The sequence below is a fragment of the Callospermophilus lateralis genome, chromosome 7, assembly GCF_048772815.1.
Source record: "Callospermophilus lateralis isolate mCalLat2 chromosome 7, mCalLat2.hap1, whole genome shotgun sequence".
NCBI classification, from domain to species: domain Eukaryota; kingdom Metazoa; phylum Chordata; class Mammalia; order Rodentia; family Sciuridae; genus Callospermophilus; species Callospermophilus lateralis.
In genome coordinates, this window is record NC_135311.1 from 133,406,706 (window position 1) to 133,419,243 (window position 12,538).

The 12,538-nt window shown below is 59.8% G+C and overlaps 1 protein-coding gene across 7 annotated transcripts in view; it reads right to left on the bottom strand.

Annotated features, from left to right (window-relative positions):
• Nucleotides 1-1,245: 1,245 nt before the first annotated feature.
• Nucleotides 1,246-12,538, bottom strand: part of Plekhm2 (pleckstrin homology and RUN domain containing M2) — a 37,515-nt gene continuing 26,222 nt past the window's right edge. For all 7 annotated transcript variants that reach the window (XM_076861224.1, XM_076861223.1, XM_076861218.1 and 4 more), the window contains 13 exons: nt 9,747-9,975; nt 6,984-7,838; nt 6,753-6,822; nt 6,544-6,634; nt 6,197-6,261; nt 5,801-5,889; nt 5,076-5,208; nt 4,649-4,839; nt 4,161-4,226; nt 3,546-3,705; nt 3,062-3,241; nt 2,874-2,990; nt 1,246-2,206 (listed from right to left, as the gene is read on the bottom strand). In XM_076861224.1, coding sequence (XP_076717339.1) covers nt 2,069-2,206; nt 2,874-2,990; nt 3,062-3,241; nt 3,546-3,705; nt 4,161-4,226; nt 4,649-4,839; nt 5,076-5,208; nt 5,801-5,889; nt 6,197-6,261; nt 6,544-6,634; nt 6,753-6,822; nt 6,984-7,838; nt 9,747-9,975 — 2,384 coding nt within the window. In that variant the 3' untranslated portion in view covers nt 1,246-2,068. The remainder of the gene's footprint in view (nt 2,207-2,873; nt 2,991-3,061; nt 3,242-3,545; nt 3,706-4,160; nt 4,227-4,648; nt 4,840-5,075; nt 5,209-5,800; nt 5,890-6,196; nt 6,262-6,543; nt 6,635-6,752; nt 6,823-6,983; nt 7,839-9,746; nt 9,976-12,538) is intronic.

Below are 12,538 nucleotides of genomic sequence, written 5' to 3' on the forward strand. Positions count from 1 at the left end.
GGCAGGTGTCCTGGGAGACTCCTGGCATGGGGTGTGAGTGCCTTTCCGGTAGCTGTCCTGTCTCTATTCTGGGGTCTGTGTGACTTCCCCTTCCAGGCCTCAGTGTCCCAATCTGGCTCCTGTGTCTTACGGTCCCAACTTCAGCAAGAGCAAAGGGGAAGAGAGGAGTCTGGAGCTCTGCAGAGCTATTTCGCCTCTGTGTGTGTGTGTGTGTGTGTGTGTGTGTGTGGTGCCTGGCATAAACGCGGCTCCGGCAAGCCTGACAGCCCGCTGTCCCTGAGCCATGCTGGCACCGCGCCTTCTCATTCAAGGGAAGCACTTCATAGCTTCTCTTTGGCATGTCCAAATTGCCAGCTATCACTACTCTTGAGCTTTGGGGCTACCATGAAGTAAATTAAGGGCTACTTGAACACAAAATGCCGCTATACTGCCTCAGGCCATCTGAAAACCAAGGCAACTACAAAGCCACTTGTGGGGAGCGAGTGTACAGCACAGGTATATGCAGGACAGAGGGAGGATCCTTCACCCTCCTCAGAATGGTGCACAGCATAAAACTGAAGAATATTATCCCTTTGATATTTTCCTATTTGCTGGTACTGAGGATTGAACCCAGGGGCGCTCTAGCATTGACCATCATCCCCAGTCATATTTTTAATTTTGAAACAGGCTCTTGCTAGGCTGCTGAGGCTGGTCTTGAACTTGTGATCCTCCTCTCTCAGCCTCCTGAGTAGCTGGGATCACAGACTTGCGTCACTGCACCCAGCCTGTGTAATATTTTTCAATCTGTAGTCGATCTCAGGTAACTGAACTGTGGGAGGCGACACCTCAGATGGGGGGAGGGGGACTGCTTCACTGATGGCCTGCTCCAGAGGGGCCTTGGAGGGCGAAGGTGGAACAGCTAGCGCTGCACTGCACTCAGTAAAAGGCAGCCCCACCCCTGCCCACCCCAAGACATCAGGGCCCCTGAGTGCAATGGAGATTAAAAAAAAAAAAAAAAAAAAGAAGGGCATTGTTTGAGGAGTGACCTGTGGTTGCAGTCACTTGGCCAGGAGGACCTGCCCACTATCCCAGCCCCTCCTCCTGGTAGTCAGGCCGAGACTCCTTGGGCTGCACACTTCTGGATGGTGAGCACCCATGGGGGAAGCCGCGACTGATGGGTTCCGCGCAGGTGACAGGCATGTTGCAGAATAGGAGGGTTTGAAGATGACCCTACCTACCTTGCTCAAAAAGGGCCAGTGACGAGTCTTGGCAATATAACATGTCTATTTTATTTTAAAAAAACAAAACCCACACCACCTGACCCCTTCCCGGACTCTGGACAAAGATGCTCAGGAAGCCCCAGGCCCCAGCCAAGCAGGGGACAGTTGGGAGATTCAGCGTGTGGTGGGTCCTGCTCTTCTCCCAGTCTCTCCCGCCCTCCCCTTTGCTCCTGGCCAAATGAGCCACCTGATCCCTGGGTTCTGTAGGCTCTGCTGGGGTGGGGGAGGTGGTCAGGGCCACGGCATGCAGGGCGCCTGGTGGCCTGGGCGGGGCTCTGTGAGGCGGGCAGCTGTGCGTGGGGTAGGTTAGTGAGAGGGAGCATATGCAGACACCCGGTGCTCCAGCTTCCCCGCACAGACAGGAGAATGTTCAAAAATGAACAAGGGTGGCTGGGCACTCAGGACCCGGAGGCCCTGAGCCTCTGCCCAGGCCCCTGACCTGGGGCGGGGAGCTCCCGCCTCCTGGTCCTTCCACTCCTCTGTAGATGGACATTCCTCTTGTCACCATCCTGAGGTCCTGACCTGGGAGGACAGCTTGTCTGCAGAGCCTGCCTGGTTCAGATCCTCTGTCCCCAGTAGCCTCTAGCCACTACCCATTGGGCAGGACGCCCAGGTGTGTTGGGCACATTCTGGATCCCTGGGAGCGGACAGATCCTGCCTCAAGCTGGGTGGTTCTGCCACCTGGGGCAGGAGTGGGCTAAGAACGTGCGTGGAGACCTGGCTCCGAAGCAGCACAATGACCTCGACCCTGAGCCTGCTGGTCAGCCTGCCTCCGCTTCCCTGACTTCCTGGGACACCACCCAGCCGCCTTAACACCAGGGGTCCCGGGAGGCTCGGCCACGGCAGAGACTATCACTTCGTTGCCAAGCGCTGTGGATGAGGCTCAGGGCATCCTCAAACTTCTGCTTGTTGGAGGCTTCCTGGATGGTCTTGTGTGGGAGGTCCACCTGGGTTGGGGCAAGACAGGACCACTGAGGGCTGCAGGCTCCATGCTCCCAGGGCCACAGGACTCCGGGGCTCAGCCTTGGCCACGGACGCCTATCAGGCCTCCCCCACCAGTCCCTCCACGCCTCTCCCAGGGAACCACTTCCACGCTGCCAGATCCTCCTGCACTCTGGGGAGGGCCTGAGCTGATGGGGTGCTCCCTGACCACCTCGTCCTGGGAAGACCTGTCTCCTCGGTGGCCAGGGAGGTGGCCCTGTGCTCCCAGCAATGCTGCCTGGCGAACATCTGTCCGAGCCCTTCTCTGACTCAGGCCAGCCTATGTGGGCTCAGTGCAGTCGGGACAGTCCCCGGATCCAGGCCAGTGAACTCCTCTCACTCTGGGGTGAGCTGCAGGGCAGGTGAGGGTCCTGCCCCTCCTGTGCCCAGCCTGTCACAGCTCCAGATCCACCGTGAGCACTGTGACTGAAGCCGGGTTAGGAAAGGCAGCTCCTGGACCCGCATTCAGCTTTCAAACCAGCCTCACTGGAAGCCAGGGCTCTGCCCCTCTGGCCCTAAGTGTCTGTCCCTGTCCCTGTCCCTGTCCCAGAGTGCTGGCACATCGCTGTCCTCAGGATCCTGGAGGGAAGGTCAGGTCCTGGGAGTGGCCGGGGCTTCTGGGCAGCTGGGTACCTGATAGATGGCTCTCCACCCGGAGCTCAGTGCAGTCAGGAGCCGGTCCAGTTCAGAAGTGCAGCTCAGGTAGATGACCCAGGGGGCGGGGGGCTGCGGGCCCTCCGGGGAGAACTCCTAGGGAGAGCGGGTGCGTGAGCACCTGGTCCCACGCCGGCAGGCCCCTCCCCGCCGCCCTCCCCACTTACCAGGACACAGTACTCCTTGCCTGGCTCAGTGGAGACGGCGCTGATGTCGGCCAGGCTGGCCGTGCCCAGGGAGCGGAAGAAACTGGTTTGACAATCCTCATGGCACGTGAAGAGGCGGTCCTCGGCAACCACCAGGCAGCAGGGGATGCAGGGGCTGGGGGCGACTCCCTGGGGAATGACCTGAGGCATTGGCAGAGGTGGAGAGGTGGCTGCGTGTCCAGAGTGCCCAGCCCAGAGGCCCGGCTGGTTCTCTGCCCTCCCTGCAGGGTCCAGCAGGTTCTGCCCACCTCAGGAGTGTGGGTGGGGAGGAGGGTGGGACAGGTGGTCCAGTCCACGGGGGACTCTGAGCTCCAGGTCTGTTCCTGAGATGTCCCCTGGGTTCCCCAGCTGTGTCCTCCCGGGCTGCCCAGGGCTGGTGTTGCGTGCGGGGATGGGCCCCTGGGGTCCTGCGTAGCCAGGCAGGCAAGGTGGGGGAGACGCTCACCCCCTTGGACACGGCCTGGCAGAGGTGCTGCATCCAGCCGGCCATCTCGGCCTCGCTGTCGGCGCTCAGCTCCAGGCAGGGCCGGTCAGCGAGAATGACCTGGAAGGCGTGGGGCCGATCCGTGGTGTTGGATCTCCGGCAGCCACCGCACTGCTCCCCCCTGGGCCAGAGGAGGAGGGTGAACTGGGGGCGAGGAGGCGGGCGGCAGGAGTGGGGCCCTGGGGACATGGGAAGGCTGCCCAGGCCCTCTGGTGCTCACAGCCCCACCCTTGCATCCCCAGAATTGCCAGCCCTTTCTGGACACCCACATGCGGCCAGGTGAGGGAGAGGACCCGTCAGCCGAGCTCCCCATGGCGAAGCTGCCCTGCTCGCCCTCCCTCCCCCTCTCCGGGGGCCTGTCCCCACCAGGCTGCATCTTCCCCTGCTGACGCACCCTCTCCAGGAGGCAGCACCGCTTGGTCTCTGCCCTGCCTCCTGTGGGTTGCCCTCAGCCTCAAAGTGCAAACCCCAGGGCACCAGTCAGAGCAGCTGGACGGGGCTGAGGGACAGACACCTCACAGGGGACATGGGAAGGTCCCAGGCTTAGCTTTGACGCCCTCAGGCAGTGACACTCACCCCATGTTGACGGAGAGCAGGGGAATGACGTCGGTGCGGTCAGGGTACTGGTAGAGGATGCCATTGCTGCAGGGACACGCACAGTGGCGGTGAGCCTGGCCAAAGGGGGCGGGCTCCATGTCCCAGGGCCCCCAGACTAGCCATAATCCCAAAGGCAAAGGAAGCCAGGCCTGCTTTCCAGGAGGGAGGATGAAAGGAATCGGAGATCGACGATGGAGAGCACTGCCTCAGTGGACCTGGGCAGCGGCAGGCCCTCCGTGGCTGGCCCTGGTCTCCAGCTGAGGCATGGGGCACTCCTGGGCCCGGCTCACTCACTGGCTTTATAGAGAAGCCCAACAGCTCTGAACCGTGTCCACCCAGGGCCCTGTAGAGGGGAGGCACCTCCCTCAGACCTCTCTCCCCAGTGAACTGCTGCAGGGGTCCCTGCTGGGGACCTGACAGCCCGATGCCCTGGCCTGGGCCGGCAGCGCAGAGCCCAGGGCTCCCACCTGAGCACTACGAAGCAGGTCTTCCAGTGCTCCCTGCCCAGGTAGGAGGTGCCCGCCTTGTAGTGCAGCATGCCTTCTTTGGTGATGGCACCCTCAGGGGGTGAGCAGCGGCAGGGGACAGGGCCCAGAGACTCATCCGCAGGGTCCTCCCAGTGCACAAGCCCATAGAAGTGCACAGTCACAGTGGATGCCTGGGGTTGGGGACAGAGGACAGAGTGAGCAAGGCCAGGCAGGTAGCTGGGCCAGGACTTAGCTCACCCATGGCACAGTATCAGGAGTACCCGCTGAGAGAGAGGCACAGGATGGGGAAGGGGAGGAAGTGACCAAGAGATGCCAAAGCATCACCTGCTTCACTTGTCTCGAGCACCAAGGCTGGCCACCACTGGCCCCTCATGGACTACACTGAGCACCCTCTCCAGCCACTCACCTCACACTTGGACTCCTGGGCCACGAACTTGGCCAGTGCCAGCTTCTCCATGGTGGCATCGGTCAGGATGCTGGGGTAGGGTGGTTCCCGGCAGCCCTTGATCATGGCTGACTTCAGAGAGGCCAAGAAGAACCTGCACAGGGAGTGGGTTGTCAGAGGCCTGGAGACAGGCTTCGTCCTGAGAGCTCCTGACCTGGAGGGGTCACAGAAATGTGGGGAAGGGGCCTGGCCCACGCAGCGCTCAGGGCCTTTTGGGGCAATGATGTGGCTGGGTCTGTGCTCATCCAACAGTGACCAGAAAAGGCCTGACCCTTTCCTAACAACCCAGGGCCTTGGATCTTGGCAGAGGATGAAGACCCAAGATGCTATCAGCAGGACTTGAATGAGGGACCTCGAGCTGGTGCCGTGACGTGACTTCATGCATATGACTTCCATGTACTGGCGGGCAGGCCCCGGTCAGCAGGGCCCCGCCTTCCTCCCCATTAGATGCTCACGCCAGTCCCTTTGCCCTCTGCAGGCCATAAGGCACTGAGAACACCTAGGCTGCCACATGAATGGTGGGTCAGTGACCGTCCACTGTCCTGCCTCCTGACCAGACTGTGGGCTCTGGAGAGGACACACTTGTTTTCACTTTGATGTCTCCCACTTCCCACCCTCCACCCCATGCCACGGCCCCACAATGGCAGGTGCTGGCTCTCCGTCCTGGGGGCGGGGCCGACACTCACTCAGCCAAGGCCACGTCAGCTGTGTCCAGCAGAAACTGCTTCCTGCGATTGGTGCACACCAGCCTCACCGTCTGCTGGTCAAGGCCAACCTGCAGAAACCACACGGGCTTGGCCGCTGCCTGGCAGAGGAAGCAGTGCGGCCAGGCAGCCTGGCAAGGGCAGGGAGGGAGGGAGCACCCAGGGTGGCCACCAGTGAGGCCTTCAGACGGAGCCCCGCAGGAGCTGCAGGCAGCCAGGCCTCGTGCTTAGCTCTCGTCCCCAGCACGTGTACAGAAGCTTCTCCGAGAGTCAGGTTGGTGCCCATCCTTGGGATGGGCCCAGCTCCGGGCTCTCAGGGTGGGTGGCCCAGGAAGCCCTGTGCCTATGGTGGTCCACCAACTCGGAGCCTGAACTCACCGACACATAGTCAAGTTCATTGTAAGAAACGGCCTCTTCCACCAGGTATGGCTTCTCTGTGGCCCCTGAGAGAGGAGACCCCAATGCCTATTACCCCCTCTGGCCTCTTGTCCCTCCGGGCCCCATTTTCTAAGGGCTGGCCCCTGGCAGAGAGGACCCCTCCTTGCCCTGCAACCTGAAGTGACGGAGCAAGAGAATGACATGGGTGCGAGTGGCGGGGTCAGGCCCACCTCAGCCAGCCACACCCTCCTCGGAAGCCTTTCCACTCCTACATGCCACTGGAGGGGCGACGGCTGGGGAACAGGGGTCTCAACCTCAACCCGCTCTCGGTCTGGGGCGACAGGCACCTTTCCGGAGCAGGTAGACGTAGCAATCCGTGAGCAGCACGAACAGCAGCTGCAGGTTGCCCTCCATGTGCCCAGTGCTCATCCGGATCATCTGGGGGCCAGGCAGACAGAGGTCAGGGGCAGGCCTGGATACTCGCCTTCTGGGCAGGGTCAGGCCATCTGCCTAGCCCTTGCTGGGTCTCGCTGGTTCCTGAGTCCCCTAGACTTACTTTGAAGAGCTGCTCTTCATTTTCCCGAAACACATGGATCATCAGCAGGAGCAAGTGATTGTTGTCCACCCTGCGAGAGGGACAAGTGTCAGGAGGATGAGGGTCAGGCTGGGTGGGGAGATCACGTCTCTTCCCACCTCCCATAGGGGCTGGGTCCTCCGGGAGCTGGGCTTAATTCACTGGGAGGTCAAGAACTGGCGAGGTCCCCTACCAGCCACAACTGTCCCTCACCTGAACTCAGAGGCGTGTGTCACCTCGGAAGGGCTCCCCTGGCCCTCATCTACCCCAGAGTCCTCAGCGCTGCTCAGGCATGGGCTGGGCTGGTCCCGCTTGAGCTGGCAAAGAGCCTCCTGTGTCCCAGGCTCAGGCTGGGGCTGGGGCTGGGGCTCGGGCACAGGCTCCTTGCTGACCAGGGGCACCTGGGTGTCCAGTTCCTGGGTCTCCAGCTCCTGATCCTCCCGTGGCGTGTCCTCTAGGGGCCCAGGAGTCTCTCCCTCTTTTCTTCCTCCCTCTTCTTCTTGGCCAGCAGCCGCAGGGCCACCAGGAACATGCAGCGGTTGGCCAGGCCCTGCAGCGTCATGGTTGCCACCACCTGATGTAGCAGTGCTTGGACTCTCAACGGTAAAGCGGTAGAAGTCCATGGGGGCCGGAAGCCCCTCACTAAAGTCGCCAAATGGCGGCTTCTCCGGGGCATCCCCGGGAGAGCCGGTCCGAAAGGACTGGTCTGGGGGCTCGACATGGGAACACCAGGTGCTGGGGTCCAACTGCCCATGGAGCTGGTCGATGACCTTGCTCAGGGGCTGTCCCAGGCAGTCCATGGAGGTGTCCTTCATCTCAGGGATCAGCAAGCCCATCTGGCCAAACTCCGAGTGCTCGCTGCTCTCCGCTGCGCTGCTGGGCCCCTCTCCCTCCTCCTGGAGGGCGGCCCCGGGGTGCTGGGCGTCCTGCCCCAGGCCTGGGCAGACCCGGACAGCGCCATCGCCCTGTGTGCTGAACTTCTGTTGGCCGGAGGCGGAGTGCAGCGGACTTGCCTCCTCATCCGATCTGGTTTTCTTCTTCTTGCCAGTTTTCTTCTTCTTGGTGACCCTGGATCAGCAGTAATGGGGAGGGACTTATACCCGAGTGCTGGGGACCAAGGGAAACCAGCCTGGGTCAGAAGGGCCAGCCTGGGCACATGCCCTCCAAGGTCAAGACCAGAGCCTCTTGGTCTGGGCAGTGTGGGGCCCTGAAGTAGTCCCTGGTGCTGGCAGAGACAGGGGTAGGGCCATGGGCTGGGGACAGCACAGGGAGGCAGAGGTGGCAGTAGCCACGGGGTCCCCTAAACAGATCCTACAAATTCCAGCTGATAAAATTAAGCTGGTCTTACCGCCTAGGGAATGAAGCCAGGCCGTGGTCAGCCAGGCCAGCACTCCCCTGGGCTCAGGTCTTCTCTTAGGATGTAGGCATGGGTCCCTGCTGACCCCACTACCCTCTAGGTGTCACCATGGATAAATCACCGAGAAATATACTCAGTTTCTAGGCATAAAGTCCTGCCCCACCCTGGTTCCATGTTAGTGGAATGGGCCTGGCCAAGCCACCCCGAGGCTGAGTGGCTAAGCTGCTTGCTTTTTTTTTTTTTTTTTTTTTGGTACTAGAGATTAAACTCAGGGCACTTTACCACTGAGCTACATCCCCAGCCCTTTTTATTTTTAATTTTGGAATTTTGAGGCAGGGTCTTGCTAAGTGGCTGAGGCTAGCCTTGAACTTGCAATCCTCCTGCCTCAGCCTCCCAAGTTGCTGGGATTATAGGCATGCACCACCATGACCAGCTTAAGCTGGTTTGTTCTGAAACCAGCATGTGGGTTGGGCCTCCTGGCTCTAGGCCCTGGGGAGCAATGTCCCTTCCTCAGGCTAGCATGTCTGACCAGTATATGGGGCTTCTCTTCTCATTCAGAGTGGAGGATTCTAAGGACTGGGCCCAGGGAGGTTAGGCAGCCCCCACTCTGCTGAGGCTCTGGAAGAGCCCCCAACTTGTCACTGACCTCCTCCCTCGCCCCATGTACCTGTCCATACAACAAAGGTACTTTTCTTCCAATGAACCAGGCTGGACTAGGTCTCTGAACTGGCTCACTGACTTCTAACAACTTCCTTAAGAGGAAGTCCAATCTGAAGGTGTTTTTTGATCTTTGGGTGTGTGTGTGTTTGTGTACTTGGGATTGAACTCAGGGGCACTCAACCACTGAACCAAATCCCCAGCCCTATTTTATATTTTATTTAGAGACAGGATCTCACTGGGTTGCTTAGGGCCTCACAGTTGCTGAGGCTGCCCTTGAACTCGCCATCCTCCTGCCTCAGTCTCCTGAGCTACTGGGATTACAGGTGTGTGCCACTGCGCCTGGCTGTTTTTTGATCTCGAATGGACCAAACAAAATGCCCCAGCAGCCTAGGCATGGCCTCAGAAGCCAACCATGGTTGTTATGTGTACAGGCCACCTACCTCCAGGGCTTGGGCCGTGCCCTGGTCCCAGTGTTTGTTTCCCTCCAATTTCCACGTGGAAGCTACAATTCCCATGTGATGGGATCAGGAGGGGGGGCCTTTGGAGGTGAGAGGTCCTGAGGGTGGAGCCCTCCTGTGCCCACACAAGAGCAGCTCCAGAGAGCTCTCTCTGCTGTGCCGCATGCAGACAGTGGTGTGGATGTCATCGAACTTGGAAGAGGCCCTTGTGGGAATGGCCCATGCCGCACCCAGATCTCACGCTCCGAGCCCCCAGAACCTCAGGAAGTAAAGGGAGCGGTTTAAACCGCTCTCTCTCCTTGTCCTGGTGGCTGCAGGAGGCAGGCTGCCAACTCCTCTGGCTCCAAGGACTCCCTGGGGCTGGCAGGGCTGCTTCTCAGCCTCCAGAAAGGGGCTCCGCCACCATCAGGGGACACCCGCCCGCCCTGGTCTCAACAGTGAGGCAGGAATGGACACAGACGTGAGGACACTTGCAAACTCCCCAGGCCCCTCCCTGCTGACCTGATGACCTCCAGCTCTGTGCAGGCGTCCAGGAGGCCCAGGGCCTGGGACTCCCCCTTCTCCTGAGAGCTGGTGTGCACAGGGGTGGTGTCGGAGGAGGACACGGTCTCCGTCTGCTCCTCGTTGAAGGGGTTGTGGCGCTGGGTGGGGCTCTTGGTGGACGCCTTGCTGCTGGTCAGGTCCGAAGCAGTGGAGCGGGGGCCACTGACAGTGTCCGTGAGGTCTCCATCTGGGAGGACAAGGCGACAGGAGACTGCCCATCAGACCCCCGCTGGACCCCCGAGGATAACCACTCATGGGGAGGCGAGTGACTCCTCCAGGGAGGCCTGACAGGGTGGCCCTGTTTAAAGAGCTGAAGCCCCAGCCCAACAAGTCATGGGACTTGTGCTCTAGGAGCAACCTGGAGGGACCGCCATCTCGCCACCCCGGGACCCTCAGAATCTGGCCTGTTAAGGTCAGTGGTGAAGCAGCTTCTAGGCCCAAGGGCAGGGTGACCTTGCTGCCTCCAAGGGAGCCAGGAGGGACAGGCCGCACACCTCCTAGATGAACCTAAGAGCGCTCCTGCCAGAGGACAGGCGCCCGCCACCTCCTGCAGCCCACTCCCCACTCGCAGGGCTGAAGGAGGCCCAAAGTCCTCTGAAGGCCACAGACGAAGAGACACAAAGGAAGCAAGGAGAGTGGAGGAAGACACCGGAGAAGACAGGGGGGCTCAGGGGGGAGCCAGAGGGGGCCTGGTGGGCAGGGCGCAGGGGGAGAGTGGGAGGGCCGGACAGGAAACAAGGACCCAAGGTGAGGGGGGGCGCTGCCCAGACGCCTTGCAGGCCCTTCAGAGGGTGTGGCTTCTCTTCCCAGCACCCACCAGCACTCCTGGGGGACAGGCCAGGCGCCCCTTTAAGGGTGGTGCTGAGAGCCCGGTTCCATTCAAGCCTCAGCTTGCTGATGGGTCCTCACCCACTGCCCCTCCAGCACTGGCCTAAGCAACCTCCCCCGACCCCTCCAGCTACCTCAAGTCACTGGGACAGGCAGGGGGCACCGCCATGACAAGCACCAGGCTGCAGTGGCAGACGGGAGCTGGCCAAGCAGAGAACTGAGCCCAGATGGTGCAACCACATGGGCAGGTCAGCAGCTAGGGACACAGTTGTTTCTGCCCCATTTGCTGGCATATGGACAGCTTGCTGGCCATTATCTGTCCAGAAGAGAGGTGACAAACACGCTCCCCTCAGCCCCACTGGAAGGGCCCAGGCTGCTGTCACCTTCTTACTGGAACTTGGAAACCATGGGCAGCTGCATGCTGAGCCTGCACATCAGCCTTTTTTTTTTTTTTTAAAAAAAAGAGCGCCGTCTTTTGCTATAGGAATCAGGAGGGAGCTGGCGTAATCTCCAGCTATGCCGGAAAACAAGAGTGACCCACGAGGCTCTCATCAGATCCCTGGGACTCTAGGGCCTGGCTGTCAAAGGCTTTTAGGAAACCATGCCCTGACTCCAGAGCCATCCCCTGCTCAGCGTCCAGCCCTATGCTGTCCTCGGCATGTGAGCTGTCCATGGGAGGGGTTCTAAGAGCAAGGGGGCAGACCCCTGGAGTATTGGGCAGCAAGGCAGAGATGCCACCAGCCCTGCAAAGAAGCTAAAGACCACTGAGCATGGTGGCGCATGCCTATAATCTCAGAGACTTAGGAGGCTGAGACAGGAGGATCACAAGTTTGAGGCTCTCTTCAGCAACTTAGTAGACCCTGTCTCACTAAAAATTAAAAAGGGCTGGGATGCAGCTCAGCAGTGGAAAGCCCCTGGGACCCTAGTACCAAAAAAAAAAAAAAAAAAAGAAGCCAGAAGAGCTTGAAATGGCCACCCCCATCCCACCCCAGGGCCCTGAATTTTTTTTTTTTTTAATGTTGATGGACCTTTATTTTATCCACTTATTTGTATGCGGTGCTGAGATCGAACCCAGCGACTCTCACATGCTAGGCAAGAGCTCTACCCCCAAAACCATAACTCCAGCCCCCAGGGCCCTGAATTTTGAGGTGCCCCTAAGCCCAGCTCTCCTCCAGGCCCCTGGGGAAGACAGAGCCTTCCTAGGCGAGTGCCCCAGCATGCTCGGGAACTCTTCAGCGCTCAAGGAACTTTGGAAAGCAGGAGGTTATGGTCAGTGGAGACACATCTCCCCCTGCCCTGGGCCTGAGTGAGCACTGCATCTGGGCAATTGGTCCTCAGGCCCCAGGGAGCTCTGAAGGGCTACAGAGGACGGTCAGGCCCTGCTTGTCAAATGGTATAACAGGCACATCAGGAAGGGTTAGTTGTTAGAGTCAGAGGGAAAACCAACGCCCGGCACGTGTGCAGTAGACAGGCTGAGAGGTGGACCAAGTCCTGATGGAATTCTGGGTTCAGGCTGATTAAACCAGAACCATTCGCTTGGCCAAGTGACATGATTTATTTTTCCCAATGCTGTATCCTATTTCCTTCAAAGTTAAGCTCTTTCATACTAAAATTACTTGGGAAAGATCTTCTGTCACCCATTACTCGGAGATCATGTCTTTAATGTAGGGGAACCCATGCTCCTCATCCTTGGGAGGGGACCACCCTCCGGCTCCCCGCAGCAAGCCCTTCAGGAAGGGGGTCTGGGATGGCCCGAGATGTAAGGAGGACACATTGACCTATTAGAAATGCCAGCTCTGCTCGGAGTATCACAGCAACCTGGGCAGCTGCTTTATGAATTTATGTAAGCCCAGCAGCAGGTGACAGGCAGAGAGGTGCCCACACACTGCCGCTGCCCAGCAGATAGGGTGGGAGGGTTGGTG